We start from the raw sequence: 20,372 nt of genomic DNA, 5'->3' as shown, positions 1-20,372 counted from the left end.
GTAAATAGCTCGTGAATAGACTCAAAAAGGAGATTTGGATCGTGGCTGCTCGTCAAGGACTGCTGAGATGTTTAATCTCCTTCAGAATAATGGGATTATCGATGAGTGTTTTTCTGTGGTGCGAGGCTATTTTTTCCTGACACAATTACATTTGATTTTTTTTTGTATGGTGTAGGGATGCAGCTATCAAATATTTTGGTATTTGTATTATCTACTGAAAATTCTATTTAATAACCAATTCACGTATTTTACGCACTATAAGGTGCACCGGATTATAAGGCGCGCCATCAATTAATGACATATTTCAAAACTTTTTCCATATACAAAACGCACCGGATTATAAAGTGCACCCTCAATTAATGAAATATTTCAAAACCTTTTCCATTTATAAGACGCACTGGATTATAAAGCGCACCCTCAATTAATGACGTATTTGAAAACTTTTTCCATATACAAGGCGCACCGGATTATAAGGCGCACCATCAATTAATGACATATTTCAAAATTTTTTCCATATATAAGACACACCGGATTATAAGGCGCACCTTCAATTAATGATATATTTTAAAACTTTTTCCATATATAAGGCACACCAGATTATTGATTTAAAACTTTTTCATGACACTATAGTAATACTCAAATGAATAACAATAATAACACCCCAATAATTCCCAATCTACGAATCCCAATATCAATATTGATCCATGTATAAGGCGCACCTGATTATAAGGCGCATCATCAGCTTTAAAAAAAAAAATAATGCTTTTAGGTGTGCCTTATAGTGCAGAAAATACGATATTCTTATTTCAAGTTAATGAACAAAAATGACAGCAGAAGACAAGAAAAAATACACTTAAATTAATATTTATAATATTTTTTTCACATTTTTTACTTACTCCTAATTGACTATTTTTGACAACCATCCCTCACTTTGGTTCATGAAAAAGAAGCAGCGTAATAAACCACTGTAGTGATTTTTTGTAAAGATTTGAGCCTTATTTGTCAAAAAGCGGTTAGTACTTAATACATGACATTTTGTACTTAAATGTTATCGTTTTTTTATTTGAGGCCGTTCTCTTTTTCCAAAGAAAAATTTGACTCAGGTTGTATTCTTTGTCACCGTCTCTCTTATGGATAACTATTTATTTCCATCTTCGGGTTAATATCATGCGGGAAAGCAGAATTTCTTGTGTTGATATAGTTCCAGCTAGAAACTATCCTGAGTTTTGTTTGTAAACAATATATAAACCGATTTCTGAAGCGAATGCGTTACATATTGTGCAGTGACTACTTTCCACTAATGCCCACTGTTTTTCTCTCTTTTTGCTGCCATATCATCAGGAAGTGGAGGTCAGTTTTTCTAAGGGTTAATATTCATTGTTGTATGTCTTAATGCATGGCTTCGACTTCATATTTAAATTTCAAGCAGCGCAGAGCACTTAAATAGCAATAGGCCCATGGCGCCATATGTCTGGCGTACAGGTAAACAGCAAGACATTAGTCAGACTCATTTCCATACAGATGCTCTCTCATTTGACGTACACGTCTCGCTGTGCTCATCATCATGCTTTGCAGACAAAATGCATGCATTATAATCAGCGTGCAATGCTAATGGCACTCCTTACTTAAAATCTCGCAGTTATTGTCGGCATTTCTTCAGCGTCTCACTGATTCTTTTGCCCATTTCTTTGTGCAGGATGATTATGTGCGCAACTGGGATGAGAATCAAGGTTCCAGTGACAGTGAGTTTTCTTTTTCTCCTTGGTGATTATTCTTCAAGTCATTCACAGGCGGCCGTTTTGCAACGTTTTGATGTTTTCAAAATAGTGGGCTCAGGTTCATGTGTAAAATGGGGCATCGATGCCATCTACTGGTGACTGTGCGTCAGTAAAGTTGTTTCTAAAATTCAAATTTACGGTTGCATACTATCAAGTATCCCCCCCCCCCCCCCCCCCCCCGCCCATTTCTGTGGAAAAAAGGACGATAGATGAATATGCCCGTCAATGGCAGTGAATAAGGCGACTCTGGAAAAAAACAAAGACCTGAACAAAAGGGATATTTTTCTTATTTATCAATTTCCAGCAGCACAGTTAATATTTTCCCTATAATAAATTTGATACAAATATTTTTTCATGTACCACCAGGGCCGCTTGAACTTATATTTATAAAGAAATGATTTGAAAAAATACTGAACTTATTAAAGGTACAATGTGTAAGATTTAGACAGTTTTTCATTACGGACAGCAGGAGGTTCTGCATTTACCATTTTCCGTCGCTATATTAGACATGGCAGCCTCCGAAGGAGTGCCACCCCCCATGTAACATAATTTAATGCTTACTAGACATATAATTATATTTAAAATATACCATTGGTCGTGAAGAACACATTTATTTGCAAGTTTTTGAAATTTATAATCACTTAAAGGATGTATTTACCTTTGAGTGGCGCTTGTTATGCCCATATTCCCTAGTAAGATTAGCTTAGGCTATGCTAGCTTCGTATTTCTTAATTATCTCCAGCTTCCTTTCCACATAAATCATCTTCTTACTTCTCTCTTTAACATCACAAGCAATCTTGGGACCCATGGCTGACCCATTCAAGTTTGAATTGAGCAGAAAATGCACCATAAATATGGTTTTGTTACCACTCGCTTTACGATTCCGCCATTTTGAAACGAGCGAGGCCAATAGCGGACCAGCATCTCCGTCATGTGACGGCAACGAAAATAAGTGCAATTACCTAAAAACGCCTGCAGATGGAGACAAACAATACAAATACAGCCAACCCCCCTAGGGTCATGACAGTTGTTTTTGTCGCAAAATACCGTAGAGACAGTACGAAAAAAAATCAGTATTCCACATCGCAACATGAAAAAAACATAAGCCAGGGATGCTGTAACACGGGGGTCCACTGTACTTCTATATTTGGCTAATATGGTATTTTCTATTATACTGTGACAGATATCGCATCGCTGATATTTCATCCAAACGTGACATGACACGCTCGACGATAAGTCGATTAAAACTGCATATCGTATGACATAATGCGCGACCTTCGGTTGAACCCCACACACACACGTCACTTGCTTATTGTATTGCACAGCCTTGAGTTTGTGCGCGTGTGTTTACCAGGGTCACCCGCTGTCTCGCAAAAAAAAAAAAAAAAAAAGTTGAGCGATTGTTGTATTCTGTTTGATGCGCTGGAGCAGATCAGATGCGCCTCCCCAAGGAGATGCTCAACATCGCCTCTGCTTCAACCCATCGCCTCTTTTCCATTCCTTATCTCTTTTTCCCTTTTTTTCCCTCAAATCCGCAAAGTGTAAAAAGACTCGCTTTCTCGTACGCCTCGCAGCTCGGCATTAAGCGAGCCTGCGGCGAGCCGAGTTGTTTTGCGGCTTAAATGAAGTCGTATGAATGACAGAGTCCATTAGTGCGGCGTCTGAAGGCCTAATGAAGGACTAATTATACTTTGCAGTCGCCGGACGGACGGGCGAGTAAAAGCGCGGACGAAAAGATAAGCCGGGCACGGGTGGCAGTTATAATGACTTCATTTAATGGAAGCCGCTGTCATGGACAGTGGGGGGGGGGATGAAAATGACCCACTAAAACATTCAATCCAAAGGAGGGTTTCAAATTTTCAATTTGAGTCATTTTAGAAGATAGCGCTCGTGACGTCGTTTGTTTTGTTTCTGGCTGATCAGATGAAAAATGAGATTAGCAACCACGACATAAAAGGATATGTTGTTTGCGCAAAAGGAGTCACGATTACACCGTTTTAGTAAAAGTTGCAATTCATTTGCTCTTAATTTGAAAAGAAAAATGCACTGTTCCTGTCACGGCTTTAAAAAGCATTCAACTAGATTGTTGATTCCTGCAGAAAAGCATCAAAATTTGAGAACCACTGAATAAAAGGAATAATCAATTTATTGGGCCGTTTTAGCAGCAAAAAGTTTTTGTTGGAATTAGTTTGAAAACTACATTATATTTCATGTACATTTACCGAATTCAATACCAAAACATTTTTTCTGTGAGTTTTTAAGTGTTCAAGCATCTAATCCCATGTACAGTACTTATTTATATTTTATCTTTTTAATGTTTGGCTAAAAGAGGGTCTAAAAATGTTTGTTTCTGTTTATTTACATACTAATGCACTTGATTAATGACAAAAGTAATGAATACCTTAGTACTAAAGTCATCAAGTAGTTTGGTAAGTACTGAACTAAAAAATAAATGGATTAGTATTTAACGATCTAAAAGAATTAGAGCCTAATTCCCTAAAGTAGCTGTTTTTTTTTTTAACTTTGCAGCTTATGTTCCAGAGTTTATCTGTATTTGCTGTTGTTGTTTTTTACTCACCACTAGGGGGCAAACTCCAATAGTGAACACAATCGGGCGTGTTACTGTTATGTTGTTGCAGTTTCCTAATAAATTCAAGTGTGTAGATTTTATGCTGAAATTATGTTGGTGCTCCTCTTATCAAACATTATTATTATTATTATTATTATTATTATTATTATCATCATCATTATTATTATTATCAAATGTGCAGGCATAATCAGTCTGTGTTGAAGGCATGATGTTGCTCTAACCAAGTTGTTTTAAATATTTAAAAGTTTAAAATATTAACAAAATAAATTAAACTTCCATGTACTATATTTCTGCATTAATATCTGATATTACAACCTGCTTATATTCTTATATTCTATATAACATTATTCTCTAGAAGAAGCTTATATTCAAGTGCACGTTATTGTCTGAAAAATGCAGTAATTATCATGAAATATCAGTGAAAAAAAAAGCTTTATAAAGAAAACTATAATACCAACAAAAGCAATGTATAAATCAATTCTGAAAGACAGAGAATTGGAGGAATACACACAGAGGAATACATAAATGAGAAGGTCACCTAAGTTGTCACAAAATCAGCACAACGACCTGACAAGAGCCTGCAGTCTTTTTTTCTTCTTCCACTGGGCATTCTTGACCTCACAGAAGATAGACGTGTACCACTTTTTTTTTTTTTTAACCCACACACACACACACACACACGCGCGGAGAAGGTGGAGCTTTGCATTCAGGCAGTGCAGCGGCTGTCCACTTGAGGCGACCTGCGCGCTGACTGAGTGAGTGAGAGGTCAGGGTAATTTGCACTGGATTTCTCTAGTCAATTCATCGATGCAGCCGGCGGCTCGCCGCTCTGATTGAATGGCGTGTTCGGCGCTGCGGGAGAGCAATCATTTGGACTTGTAAGAACAAACAAGCATACGCAGTCACAAAATCAAGCGCATGCATGCATTTTTCTTTTTTTTTCGGAACCGCAAAGGAAAATGGGGGGATAATTGTGAAGCTCAAGCGAGAGGGGTCAGCTTGAACCGCACAATCAATCAGTGACCTCATTTCAATTGGTCGGCACCGAGGAGATGAGAAGGCTTGCAGAGTCTTTTTTTTTAGTCTTTATTTTAGATGGACTCTATTAGATTGTCGTGTGTGTACTTCACAAAAAAAGTCAGTGTGTTTAGTGTGCAATAAAATTTAGTGACGCCTAGAGTGATTGATGGATTGAGTACACAATTACAAAAGTAATTGATTACTTTAGGTCGACAAATACAAAAGTAATCAATTACCATAATACTTTTCAACCTCAATTACGCTAATTTATTAGTACCTTGTAAGGAATTGATTACATCAAAGCTTTTATTGACTTAAAATAATGGTTTATTTTACTGCTTATTTACATCAAATAATCGATTACTTTAGCACCTAATAACACAAAGTAATTGTGTAATACTTTTACTTTAGTTCTACTAGATTTTATTTTAGTGCTTAATTACATGAAATAATGTATTACTTTAGCACCTAATAACACAAAGTAATTGAATACTTTAGGTAGACAAATACGGAAGTAATCAAATACTTTAATGCTTTTCGCCATTTTGGGGGGCCCCCGAAAAGTGAGGCGATCATTTCGCAGAGATGAGGACCGCACCCGACATCAATGATATGTAAATCACAAAATTCGCATAAATCATAAATCGCAGGAGCACGGATAGTGGGAGAAGGTTGCTGATGACATTTCGAATGTGAACGAACAAAGGCGGTTACCTAGGCAACCAGGAACTTTCATCATAATAAGCGACTGAGCGTGTGTGACAAATGCATGCGCGTCTTTACAAGTGCAGGCAATTTGCCGTTATTTCCTCAATAAGCGCGATTATGTTCAAGTGCGCGTGGACGATAAGAAGGTGCATGATGAGGACACGGCCCGAGCTCCGCTTTCATATCCTCAAGCCGCACAGATAAATTCAAAATCTTGAATCTTCATTGGACTGGATTGTATCAAATCACATAATTATACAGGCCGCTTTTCCGCCGATTTTCACGTTACGTTAACTCATTCAATCCCAAAGGCATATTTTTCTTCTTCTTTTTTTTTTTCAAAGAGTCACATTTTAATTTCAATTTTCGATGTGTATTTATTTTTTCAAATTTGGCTTAAGGAGTGTCTAAAAAAAGACTGATACTAATCAATAATAAGAACGGAATGATTACTTCAGCAATCAAATAACCAACATTTAATTAGTTCAGTACTTTAAACCTAAATAGTTGATTAATTTAGTACTTAATTACTCAACATAATCGATTACTTACTACCAATCGTTTTAAGATAATCCTTCAGCAAAATACTTGGCAAAAAAAAACATTGAAAAACTACCTGGGATTGAATGTTTCCACTTGTAAAAAGATGTAAAAACACGTCTTTGAGATTGAATGATTACTTTAGCACCTAATTACTCAACATAATCGATTACTTTTAGACGATCATTTAGAAAAATACTTGGAAAAAAAAAAATAAATGGGAGGAACACAACTTTAATACCTTTAATACAACACCTTTAATAATTAATTACTCGACAAAATGGATTATTTACCACCAAGCATTTTTAATCTCCTTTAGCAAAATACTTGGTAAAAAAAATTGAGAACCATAACTCTTAATGTCTCCACTCATACAAAAAACGTCAAAACACGTCTTTGGGATTGAATGATTACCGTAGTACTTAATTACGCAACATAACTGATGCATTAATTGATTAATTTATAGCGGAATACCAAGCAAAAAAAAAAAAAGAGAAACATCTACCTGGGATCGAATGTCTCCACTCTTAAAAACGTAAAAACACGTCTTAGGGGTTGAATGAGTTAACGGCCTAGCAGCGAAGTTAGCCGGGACGGCACAAGAATCAGCGACGACGACGGTGTCATGACGAAATGAAGACAAAAGCTCCGAGCCGGCCACTCTGACACGATTGCGCAGCCAGGCAGAACCGGCGAGAATTCTCACAAACAAACCAGATTGAGCCACAAATCACAGTCAACCCAGAAATGATTCCCGGGACCGCCGAGAGCCTGTTGCTATGGAAACGTCATCATCGGCCGCCGCTGCTTTAATCCGCGGAAGCCTGTTAAGTTAACATGAGGCTCAGGCAGATACCTTATGCTGTTTGTGAGTCCAACAGAGCAGTTGGCAACCGCAGACGCAGATTTATTTACTAATGTTTTCATTTTACAACTCATCGTAGTGGGGATGAAAAAACTGAAGCTAAGCTAAGAATTAGCCTTGTTATGGGCTCAATTTAGCGGAAAAATAGCTAGCATGTTTGGCATTGTTTCCCCCTAAGATCAGTGGTTTTCAAACGGGGTACGTGCATAGACGCGGTGCATATTTCTTTTCAAATTGAGAGAAAATGAATTGAAAAACGAAGAACTGCATTGCTAAATTATGTTATAGTAATTCCGAGTTTTTATGTTGAGTTCAGGACATTCAGAGCACAGAAAAAAAAACATTTTTTTTTTTTTTGTATTTTTTAGATGTGGACACCACAAAGGACCCCTGCCAAAAGGTTAAATGCAGCAGGCACAAGGTGTGCATGGCCCAGGGCTACCAGAGAGCTGTGTGCATCAACCGCAAAAAGCTTGAGCACAGGTGAGTACGTGCGTATTTTTCCAAAATTCACAATACCAAGCCCAAAAGAGACCATATTGAAGCTTGTCCCCCTTTTTGTGCCGCAGACTCAAGCAGCCTTCCCTAAGGTCCTCTGATGGCAACTGTCAGCCTTGTCCCATCTCCTCCACCGGGCCTGTGTGCGGATCTGACGGCCATAACTACGCCTCAAGGGTACCCTGACACATAACATTACAGTATATCACGCTAGGCATTTGCGTCCACTGTTGTGTCCATTTTGTCTCAGCAAGACAGCATGTTAATTGCATTCCACCTAAACATGTGACGCGTCATTGGACAGACCAGGAAGTCCTTGACTGAGAATCCCAGTACTTGGTAGTTTAGCTTGAATGAGTCAAAAGTTATAAACCAAAAACGAATGTCCACCATAGTGGACATAAATGAATAATGGTATTTACAGGATATGAACACAGATACCCATTACTGGCAGTCAAGACTGGATAGAAAATCCAAAGCCAAGTGGTAAAAATAGCAAGTCGAGTCTGACAAGAGTCAAATCGTGAGTCAAATCTGGTGATTTGTCTGAGGAGTCTTAGAAATACAAACAAGTGCTGGTCGTATTTGTGTACTCAAAAAAAGATGGGATCAAAAGTACAGTAATACAATATCGGTTAAAAAGGGAGCGAGCTAACTTTTTATATATTTAACCCCAGACAACAATAAAATTTTTGGTGGTGTTCCGGACAAAACAACCCAATATTGTGGATGTTTTGTGGATTATTACCTTTTGAACTTTTTGAGTTAAATAAATAACTCAAAATCCACTTTTGACCCAAATTGAGAACAAAACAAGCCAAATATTAAATTTAAACAAAATAAAAATTAAAAAAAAACATTATGCAGTATTTTGAGGGTAATTTGGCACACCTCTGGTAATGTGATAACTAAGTGGTTGCGCCATGTTGAAATTTGACATGTGTTCACCATCTGGGTGAAATTTCAGCTCCCTAGTGCCTTCTTTGAATGTTATCCTTTGATGTAAAATGCCTTTCATGTAAAGCTCAAAGGTTTGGACAAAATACACAGATGGGTTAATAGTTTGTTTAAAATAAGCTTCTGGTATTGAAAGGTAGAAAATGAAATGAATTTGGAACATATTTAATGCTTATGATGTCTATACAGAAAAGGAAAAAGATGGACAGCTTCAGAAGTGATGCATCAAATTGCTGGATTGACTTTGGATTTCTATGCCATGTCAGTGATCTTCATACAGAGCAGAAATGTAAAAAAAAAAAAAAAAAAATACATCAGTGAGAACTTCTATAGAGAGTATGATGTGGTGAATCCAATTATGAATTTCATTGGTTACGTAATCAGCCTTATGCTGCCTCAAGACTGTAATTTTGGATGATTTTTAGACATAATCGATAAAAATAGATCAATGCCTCACAGTTTGAGTTCGAATCCAGCTGGCTCTGGCCATCCTGGGCGGAGTTTGCATGTTCTCCCCGAGCCTGCGTGGATTCTCTCCGGGCACTCCAAAAACATGCACGGCAGGTCTATTGGACAAACTAAATTGTCCTTAGGTGTGATTGGGTGCGTGAATGGTTGTTCTTCTCTGTTTGTCCTCCAATTGGCTGGCAGCTAGGTAAACGACTCGTTAGTGTAAAGCGCTTTGAGTACCGAAGGTAGAAAAGCGCTATAAAAGCGAAAGTCCATTTCTGGCTTTAATGTGTCAGCCATGCATCTGTGGGGACGTTCTCAAGGTGGGGACAAAAAGTATGGAATGGGAAGGACCAATATAGGTTGGTGGGGGGCGTTTTATTGATTTATACTTTGTCTTTTACGTGGCGCCGTCGCTGACCTTGCGCAAGTCTCGTCGCGCAGGAACCAAGGCGTACAGTGGGCCACCTCATGAATATTTGATCGGCGTCCCCGCCATAAGTCGTTTGACTTCACCTTCACGTGTCCTTGTCGCAAAAGCGTGTGTTCACGCGCGCGTTTGTGCGGCAGTGCAAGCTGGAGCAGCAGGCCTGTCTGACGGGGAAGGAGCTGACCCTAAAGTGCTCGGGAACGTGTCCGTGTTCCACCGCCGCTCCCGCCGCCAAGCAGGAGAGTAAACGCGGTAAGGTGCAGCTGCGCCTCCCATGTAAACACGGGCGCGAGAAGGTGTTACAAATACGGACTTCCCCGCAGAGAGTTGCACCGGACAGGATCTGGCCGATCTCGGCGAGCGTCTTCGGGACTGGTTCCAACTTCTTCAGAATAACGCCAAGCAGAATAATAACAGCAAGCCCGGGGCCAAAAGCAACGCGGCCAACGCTGCGTCAGGTTGGACAAACTACTACGATGACTACGATTGCTATTTTGGGACTGGGCAAAAGTTTCAAGATTTTTTTCGTCTGAGCATATTGAGCCACTTAAAATGTAAATGAGCTAGCGCCATTTTTTTTCTTTTTTAGTGCAGACGTGTACAGAAAAAAAGGCATATATTTAATACACTGTTTTTTTCAGACCGGTATACAGTGGACCCCCGGTTTACGACGTCCCTGCATTACGCTTTTTTCACCTTACGACGGGGACCGCGATGTTTTTTTGTCCCCTTTTTTTTTATCATTTCTCGTTTCTTTTATTGAAAATAATGCCGTAACAACCTCAGCTAACACGGACTACTCTTAGCTGCAACAGGCTAATAGCTAATTTACATCCACATCCACCCTCTAGCTCGTACCGTTAAAGCATACGGATGTTATAAAAGTATGCATCTGTGCATCAAAACTTGGCTTAAGTGGCTAACAGATCAATCTTCCTCGCATGCATGTAGGATTAAAAAAAATATATATCATATTTTTAAGTTACCATTTTCAGAACGCACCCATACTTGCGGCCTTCATTTTGAGGGAAAGGGTGTGTTATATTTGAGGAGTTATGGTACACTCTGGTACCACTACTTACGAAATTAATCTGTTCCACAAGTCATTTTGTAACGTGAATTTTTCGTAAAGAGTCTAATACGTTCCACGCCTAAAAAAAAAAAAAAAAAAAACGCTCTAAAAACTCATAATATGAATTACAAATGTGAATGTAGTTCATTTGTTGGCCTTGAGATGGTGCTAGTGTATCGGTCGGTGTTGCTTGCAGAGAAGTTTGTTTAGGTCTTTTTATTTGTACGATTTTAGATTATTTCCAGTTATCCAGGCTCTTTGGGGATCATTTTGATTGTGTACATTTCCTTTTTTTAGTTTAAGGTCATGCGAAGTATTTTCCTGTATGTTATGCTAATGTGCTGAACATGATAACAACGCTAATGACATCGAGCTAATTAAGTAGCGATTCAAGAGGAAGCTTTCAGTGCTTTGTTTACAGCAGCCCAAAGTGGTATGTAGGTGTTTTTATGTAAATTTGTATAATGTTAGCCGTAGTTAATCTTAAATTTAAGTTTTAAATATTTTGTAACAAGAGACCGTCGTTGATGTCAATTGACGTCAGTTTCCGTTGACGTCTTTTCATATCAATCAGGCTCACACGTACGCAAAAAGTCGGCCATTTTGGTTTGAACAGCCATTTTAGGGTGACATTTCCGGAGGTCCAACGAAAACAAATGTGTCCTTGCGACTGACAGATTGCAACCCAAGTTGAGCCGCAGATACTCGGCAGGCGGCCCATGCTAAATTGCAACATACACTAAACTTGAGTTGAGGCTGCGAAAAGTGATGAATGCATTGTGACACAGCTGACGGAATTGGGAGATGCAGCAGACCTTGGACTCCTTTAGAGGAAATCTGAACATCAGGAGAGTTATTGAGTCTCTTCGGGGAGGGAGCGTCATCACACGCGAGACGTTTATGACCTTGTGGAGTTGAGTTATTACTAGGGTTTAAAGTACCATCAAACATGGCTGTACGCAAAGCTAACATTTTTAGCTTATACTTGTGATTGCTATTGCTATTCCCCAAATATAAGACATTTTTTTTCCCAAAATGAAGGCTAAACTTAAAGATTAGAATATTTGTTTTACTCTATATCATTCGAGGAAGATTGATCCGTCAGCCACATAAGGCGTGTTTTGACGCACAGATGTGCATTTTTATTTTGGCAGTTCTTACTTACAATAATTACTGTACAAGACAAGCTAGAGAAGTCTGTTAGCAGCCAATGGCTGTTGCTCATTTTAGCTGAGGTTGTTATGGCATTATTTTCAGTAAAAGAAGCAAGTGGACTGCACCAACGTCCGAGTCCATCCTTGTTCACAAAACAGGGATATTACCAAAACGGAGAGGTTATGTTTTATGTTTTTTTTTGGCTGAAATTATATTTCACGGAGGGTACTTCAGTGAAAAACGGTTGAGAACCAACGACATAAAAAACACCAGAATTTGACTGTAAAATTAAGGACGTATCCTATAAAGAAGTGTGCCTTATATTAGGGGAATTACGGCAGTAGATCACATCGGTCTGGCTGGCATACTAATTTATTTATTTTTTTCAGTGCTGGAGCGGAGCCTGGCGGCCAGCTGCAAGGACTCGGTAGGTTGGATGTTCTCCAAGCTGGACACCAACGGCGACCTGTACCTGGATCAGGCCGAGCTGGCGGCCATCAACCTGGACAAGTACGAGATCTGCATCCGCCCCTTTTTCAACTCCTGCGACTCCTACAAAGACGGCAAAGTGTCCACGGCCGAGTGGTGCCTGTGCTTCTGGAGGGAGAGTGAGTGGAGCCGCGGCCGCCGCCGCCGCGCTTTCTAACGTCGAGTCCGCCCTCGGGACGGAAAGAAAAGAAAGGAGGGCGGCCTCGCGTCTGTCGCCGTTTATCTCCTCCCGATATCGCTCGCTCCCGCTCCCCGGAGGGTTGAAATGGCCGCCGCCGGGCTAAGTCGACATTACTGCCGCTCCACGGCGGCCTCCTTCTCCCTCGGCTTTCCCGTATTGCCCGGGCTGGATCGAAATCCCGAGCCGACCCGGGCAAAAAAATATGTATATATTTTCTTATTTTTAGTTTTATTATACCCCCAAGCCAGCGTAGAAAAAAATGATAATAAAAAAAATAATAATAAAGCTTTGGAACTACATTTGCAGTGCAATTTCTAGGTAGATGTTCCAATTAATTGCTCTTAATTTGAAAGGAAAAACGTACTGTTCCTGTCTCGGCATTGAATTAGATTTACTGATACTTGCACAGAACATTTTGCACAGAAGTCGCAAAATAATAACAATAAAGCTTTGGAACGACAGTTGTAGTGCTATCTCAAGGTAGACTTTATTCAGGAACTCCATAAGATAGATCATATGACTTCATCGGTTGGATTTCTGGATGGTATAATAAAAATGCATATAGAGCTGAATGAAATACAGGCGGAGAACATGATGCAAAGAAGTTACAAGCAAGTGAAAGTGGCAAAACATGTTCCAATGAATGTGCTCTTAATTTGAAAAGAAAAACGTGCTGATACTTGCACAGAACATTTTGCACAGAAGTCGCTACAAGACCATTAATCAGTACTGTATATTGATTTATGTTCCAATAAATTTGCTCTTAATATGAAAAGAAAAATGTACCGTTCCTGTCCCTGCATTAGATTTACTGATATCTGCAGAATATTTTGCACAGAAGTCCTTATAAGACTATTTAGAAGTAAATTGATTTGTGTTATAATTAATTTGCGCCTGATCTGACAAAGAAAAATATACTGTTTCTGTTTCGGTGTTATATTAAATGATACCAGCAGAGAACATTTTGTGCAGAAGTCATGATAAGTCCATTCAGCAATAAAACAATTTATTTTCCAAATAATTTGCTCTTAATTTGAAAAGAAAACTGTACTGTTCCTGTCTCTGCATTAGATTTGCTGATACTTGCAGAGAACATTTCAAACGGAAGTCACTTAAAGCCCATTTATAGCAATAAATTGATTTAATTTATCCTGCAATTAATTTGCTCTTAATTTGAAAAGAAACATGTACTGTTCCTGCCTCTGCTTTAAATTATTTTACAGATTCTTGCAGAGAATTGTTTGCCGAGAAATCTTTTTAAGAGTACAATATAAGTAGTAAAGGTATGAAAAATATGTTGAATTGATTAATGTTCCAATTCATTTTCCTTTCATTAGAAAACAGTTACTGTTTTAAAATTAAATTACATTTGCTGACACCTGTCGCACCCCTTTTAAAAATATAATGTCAATACTCCCACCCCAATTTGACAACCGCTGAAATAGAAGACGTAGAGAAAGATTTATATTGCTGGAAAAAGCTGTTTTGCACCTATCACATGTTCCATATTGATCACTTGTTGCTAGGCAGGATTTGTGGCGCACACTCTCGCTTTACTGCTGTTTCACGAGAATACCGTTCTATTAATTTCATGAAGAACAACAGAAAATTTCAAGTTCTACGTGACTCATAATTTCACGATAATATTCATGTATATTTTCAAAATAAAAGTGGAAGCGAAAGAGTGCCATTCAGTTTGAAGTCCAATCTATCATTGATTTTCCCAATTTTCTCCTCCTCAGAGCCTCCCTGCCTGGCTGAGCTGGAAAGGATCCAAGTCTTAGAAGGCGGCAAAAGAAAGTTTGGTAAGTTCGCGTAAGATTGTCTTAAAATCTTTTTGGATCTGTCCTTTATTGGATCAGGATTTGACTCCAACAGATCCCTAACAGAAGGTAGGGATTTGCTCATGATCGGGCTTATGGATTAGAATTCGATACAGACAAGACTGCAATGAAAAAACAGGCCAAAGTGTGTGTGCAAATGTGTGAGTAGATGCGTGTGTGTGTGTGTGTGTGTGTGTGTGTGTGTGTATTTGGACTCGTGCGCACTGCAGATTTTGGCTGGCTGACTGGGCTCTGAGTCAGGACTCTGCAAGGACACTGAGGGCAGAGCGCCAGCCTGACTTTCAGATGCGCCTCTCAAATACCGCAGGGATGCGTTTATTTCACAGTCTTTTTTTATTGCATTCCGTGCATGATCATTAATTAATATGATCAAAACAATTAGGGCTGCAGAACTAGCAAATATTCTGTTATTCAGTTATTCTATTGAAAATAGTCGAGCATTTGGGGAAAAAATGAAAAGCAATCATGCTTGGTTAAAAAACAATTGTGAATACAGAAATGAATAAAACACACTTGCACTTAATACTTTTACTTTTTTTTTTTTTTACATGCAAGCGGATTAGAGACATTTTAGACAAATATCTCCCCATTTTGGTTTAAGAAACAAACGCTAAATCGAACCCAAAATCACAGTAGCGATTTTTTTGCTGGCTAAAATAATTTATTAGCCTGGTTTGTTAAAAGTGATCAGTAAAAAATGACAACTATGTCCTAAGTAGAGACATTTACATCTATTAAATTATCAACAAACTATTTTTTCAGGTATATTTTTTTTTTTACTAAATTTGAACCTTACATTTTTTTTAAATGTGTCGAATTCGTATAAATTTCAAACTAAAGAAATTGAATGTTACAAGCGCGGCTGTTACTATTAAATATTTTCAGAAATTATTACTGTATCAAATATTCAATTGCTTAATCTGGGAATAATTTCTTTATAGCGTATTTTATGATTTATTAATGTTATTACTATTTTAAAAGACGAGAATTCTCGTCCATGGCACTAAATGAGTTCAGGGTGTGTCTTATCCACAAGCACGTCTTATACAGTAGAACTCCTCTACAACAAAATCATATTTGCAGCCAGAAATCTTTCCCAACGAGGGACTTTTCACAATTGTGCTCTAGAATCTGACTGAAATTCAAAATAAAACCATACAGCAAGCCAAACTATTGCTTATGGAAGTTCACCGGGACAAACGCCTTTATGATTTGGCTGAAAAGGACTACTGTGACCTAAATACCATAAACAACTCCCGACGAGCACCACGTCGGGGAGAGATGAAGGGTCTGTTAAAATGATCATTTTAATCTACTACGGTTCTCTACCTCTGTTATAGAGTGGTGTTGTTTATATGCTGTAGAGTCCATTTACTGCCACCTAGAGTATGGGAGAATATCATTTGACTGCGGGGGAAAGCCGCACCGAGTATATAGTGCTACAAAATGCGTGCCGGCTCGTCAAGCATAAACCAAGCTAGACTTTTGTTGCAGGCTTGTTTTCGCTATAGTGAATTTTCAAGCAAATGCGGAGAAAAAAAATTCATATTATGTAACAAAGGGATTTTTCCTTGTAGGCGGAAGTAAGAAAAAAGGCTTCAGTGCATGATGATTTTTGTTGGGTTTTTTTTGCACATGCAGGTTTCATTGTACTCATTTTACTCTGGGGAATTAAGGTATGCTAACCATAACCGGAAAAAACGCATTGAAGCAATCACGTCATTAGGAGCTAGGAATTGCGTAGCGTCAATGAACGTCCTCATAAGTATAGTCGTACAAACGCGTGCGCGAGGAATTTCAAGTCGGGAGAGAGGGGCTTGACTGGACACACACATAACACAACTTATGCCGATTTTACATATTCATCAGCACCATGTTCTGAAAACAAAATTGCTATTCATGGATTACGGAAGCGGTCGCGACGTATGCCGCATGCATTATACCGGCGAGTCGTGTGCAGCGAAGCCTGACGCAACGTGTGTGTGTGTGTGTGTGTGTGTGTGTGTGTGTGTGTGTGTGTATGCAAATTTGCCAGGTCGCTTCATCCCTAACTGCGATGAGGACGGCTTCTACAGGAAGCTGCAGTGTGACAGGGGGGAGTGCTGGTGCGTGGACCAGTACGGCGGCGAAGTAGCCGGCTCGAGGATTCGCGGAAAGCCGGATTGCGGTGAGCCCCCCCCCCCCCTCCCACCCACCCCCTCCTCGCTTCCCATAGGATTTAACCCCCTCCCTGCAATCCAGCCCGCACAAGGTATCCTTTATGTCAAGTGACTTCCCCCTCGCTGCAAAGAGCACATTCACGCGTCAGGCGGTCATTTGCATTCCAAAGCGTGTCTTGTCACCGCCAGAAAAGTCTTTTCAAGATAAACGAGGGCTGCTCAGACAGAAGCTTCCACCGATAAGAACTCCTCTTGCGACAGGGTTTAGGAAATAACTCTTAAATCAGCACAAAGTCAAACACCTGCCCTTCTTTCGCCATTGTTTCGGCTTTCGTTCTACGACTTCTCATTAGGAAAGTGGGGGCTCGTTCAAAGTTAAATGAAGGACAATGCTGAAGGTGTAACAATCACTGCAGTTCTCAATTGGTGAATATTTTACAATCTTTTTTTTTTATCGTATAGCTCATCGGTTAATCTAGTCCTTCTGAAATAGTGGGGTGGCTCCAGGAAAAAGGCTTGAATTTTCCCATATGAAGTGTACCGTATTTTCCACACTATAAGGCGCACCTAAAAGCCTTCATTTTTTAAAAAAAACGATGGTGCGCCTTATAATCAGGTGCGCCTTATATATGGATCAATATTGAGATTGGGATTCGTAGATGGGGAATGAACTGATAAAGTAAGTTTTACCTTCTTTTGTGTGAGAGTTTACAGTTATTATTTGAGTTATTGTTATTACTTTGAGTATTACTATATTATGATTGAAAAAGTTTTAAAATGTCATTAATTGAGGGTGCGCCTTATAATCCGGTGCGCCTTAGATATGGAAAAGGTTTTAAAATATGTCATGAATTGAGGGTGCGCCTTATAATCCGGCGCGCCTTATAATGCGGAAAATGTGGTAATCGCAATCAAATAAGGATTGGCAGCATTTTTTTTTTTAAATTTCAGTCAATTTTATGCACTTTTTTTCAGTTTTAGACTAACCTGTAACCTGTGTAAACCCTGTAAAAGTAGTGGACTATTTTGTTATTGTTAAAAAGAATACAGTTTTTGGTATACTCCTAATGGATAATATCTATATATATATCTATATATATATCTATATATATATATATATATATATATCTATATATATATATATATATATATATATATATATATATATATATATATATATATATATATATATATATATATATATATATATAAAATCGTTTTTACATTGTCACCAAACTATTGGTGCATGCTATACATGGTATCATAGAAAATATGACCCTAAAATTAAGGGTGAGTCCTATATTTTGGGAAGTACTGTAATATAAATTAAGGTGAGAAATTTGTATACATTTTAAACAAAGAAAATTGAATGTTATATAAGTAGGGATGATGAATTATTTTTAGAAACTATTCTTGTATCGGGTCTGCCTCACACTTCAGCTGTCCCAGGTCAAATTCCAGCTCGCGCCAGGCTTTCAAGGTGGAGTTTGCATGTTCTCCCCGTGCCCACATGGCTTTACCCCAGGCACTCTGGCTCCCTTCCATATTCCATAAACATGCATGGCAAGTGTATTGGACATAATAAATTGTTTTTAGGTGTGATTGGGTGCGTGAATGGCCGTTCGTCTGTGTGCCCTGTGATTGGCTGGCAACAAGTTCAGGGTGTGACCCGCCTACTGCCTGAAGACAAAAAAATTGAGAACTGACTTATATTAGCTATTATTTTAGAGTATATTACAAATGTTTCAAAATCAAACTTCGAAAGACAATTTGTATCTAAGAGCTTCTTTCCCCAATCTATTTATAGACGAAGACGCGGCGTATTCCGGCGACTTCGGCAGCGGCGTCGGATGGGAGGACGAGGAAGAAAAAGGCGGCGAGGAGACCGGCGAGGAGGCCGAGGAAGAAGAGGGCGAGGCGGGAGAGGCGGATGACGAGGGCTACATATGGTGAAGGCTCGAGCGTTTGTCTCTTTTTCCAACGGCATCTCCATGTTCCAAACACACACACAAACAACGGAGGAAACTCCCAAGGTGGATGTTGACAGGGGAACATATCACTAGCAGTTAATTGTGGGGTGTGCAGTTAAAAAAAACAAAAAACAAGCTTGTCCCTCATATTTGTGAATATTTGTTCTATCCTCTTGTACGTTTTATTTCTAGAAGATTCCGAGCAGCTTGCCGGTAGTTTAAAAATGGCCGACCATCTCTTGTTGCTTTCCATTAGATTAGAAACATTTTGTCGTTTGTTTTTTTTTTTTTTTCTCAAAGTGGAAACTATACAGAGGACAATTGACTTTGACATTCCCGTCCTCATCTCATGCGCTTCAGCTCCCATGTGACAGTAGTGCGGTCTCATTCTTAACGAGTCACTCCGCAGCTTGTAAATAACGTCAAGTCACGTCGTGTACCAACAGAGGTCGCCGCCACGCACTCGGCCGTCTTTTGCTTAGGCGAAAAGTGTACATCGTATCGTCGTGTGGGTCGGTTGTTGTGTTTATTAAGAAAAAAAAAGGAAATGATAAGCATTCAATAAACGTGAGTGTGTGTGGCCCCTGCTGGCCACCGTACATTGGAGTCTTTGTCTGGATATCTTGTGTGTGTTGCACTTTTTCACTTTCCGCTGCTTCAGTTAAATTAAACTTCGGAAAAATAGAATACATTGCAATTTTTGGATGCATTCTTCCGCTTTCTACTTGTAGTATTTTAGCCAGGAATAATAAACTGCTTGTGCTATTTTGAAACTTTGAAATATTGTTATCCCCAGGGTGAAATTTCAGCTTCCCAGTCCCTTCTTTCATTGTTTTCCCTTTGATGTAGAGGATTGGATAAAGTACTGTGTGTATATATATATATATATATATATATATATATATATATATATATATATATATATAACAATTATTTTCTCATCTCATGTCAAGGTTTTACCCGTGAAATGGCAGATTAAGTCAGTAATTTGCTGAAATGTTGCATTTTTATTCTTTGATCAAATGCCAGCGACAGATAGCACCAAGTTTATTATTTTCAATGCCAGACGTGCCGACCACCAGGGGGCAATGTTTCCCACATGTTTGCATGACAAAAGCTTTTCTCACCCTAATATATTATTTACCAGTGTGAAATGGCGTTGTGTTTCTCACCTGATTACTAATATATACAGTGCTAGCTGTCAATTGAGACCTATTTTGAAAAATCTGGCAAAACATTAGAATAAATAAGGTTTGAAATGACTGAAAATGACATTTTGACTGCTAATTGATTAAAATTTGCTTAAAAGTAAATGATGTGCTTGGTTCTAAGTAGGCTTCATTATTTTTATTGGTTTACACTCAGCAGGTAAGTTAGCTGTGTTGCCCTGTGTGCCAAGTTTTGGCATGTCTTGTGAATTTGTTTTAATTATTATTTACTGTATTTATTTATTTTAGTTTATTATTATTTGTAAGTATCAAGCCTTGAAGCCTTTTTTATCTTTTTTTTTTTTTAAAGGGCAATAAATAGACATGTTTGACCAAACGTGATTCATATTCGTGCAAAATGATCATGATTTTAATATTGACCAAAATAATTGTGATTATTATTTTGGCCATAATCATGCAGCCCTAGTGTGTATGCTGACGCAGAATCTACGTTGGAG

The 20,372-nt window shown here is 38.7% G+C and overlaps 1 protein-coding gene across 1 annotated transcript; it reads left to right on the top strand.

The window, feature by feature from the left end:
* The first annotated feature begins 1,614 nt into the window (after nucleotides 1–1,614).
* spock2 (SPARC (osteonectin), cwcv and kazal like domains proteoglycan 2) lies at nucleotides 1,615–19,305 on the top strand. Its single transcript, XM_088421705.1, has 9 exons — nucleotides 1,615–1,742; nucleotides 7,870–7,984; nucleotides 8,071–8,176; nucleotides 9,977–10,088; nucleotides 10,160–10,294; nucleotides 12,453–12,671; nucleotides 14,476–14,538; nucleotides 16,613–16,744; nucleotides 18,544–19,305. Exons 2-9 carry the CDS (start codon nucleotides 7,929–7,931, stop codon nucleotides 18,687–18,689), a joined length of 969 nt encoding a protein of 322 aa, XP_088277831.1. The 5' UTR covers nucleotides 1,615–1,742; nucleotides 7,870–7,928; the 3' UTR covers nucleotides 18,690–19,305.
* The last annotated feature ends 1,067 nt before the right edge of the window (nucleotides 19,306–20,372 follow it).

This window comes from Hippichthys cyanospilos, chromosome 8 (genome assembly GCF_059441005.1).
Source record: "Hippichthys cyanospilos isolate Australia breed blue-spotted pipefish chromosome 8, RoL_Hcya_1.0, whole genome shotgun sequence".
Classification (NCBI taxonomy): domain Eukaryota; kingdom Metazoa; phylum Chordata; class Actinopteri; order Syngnathiformes; family Syngnathidae; genus Hippichthys; species Hippichthys cyanospilos.
Note: the sequence above shows the minus strand (reverse complement) of the source record. Positions and strands in the feature narration are given on the sequence as shown.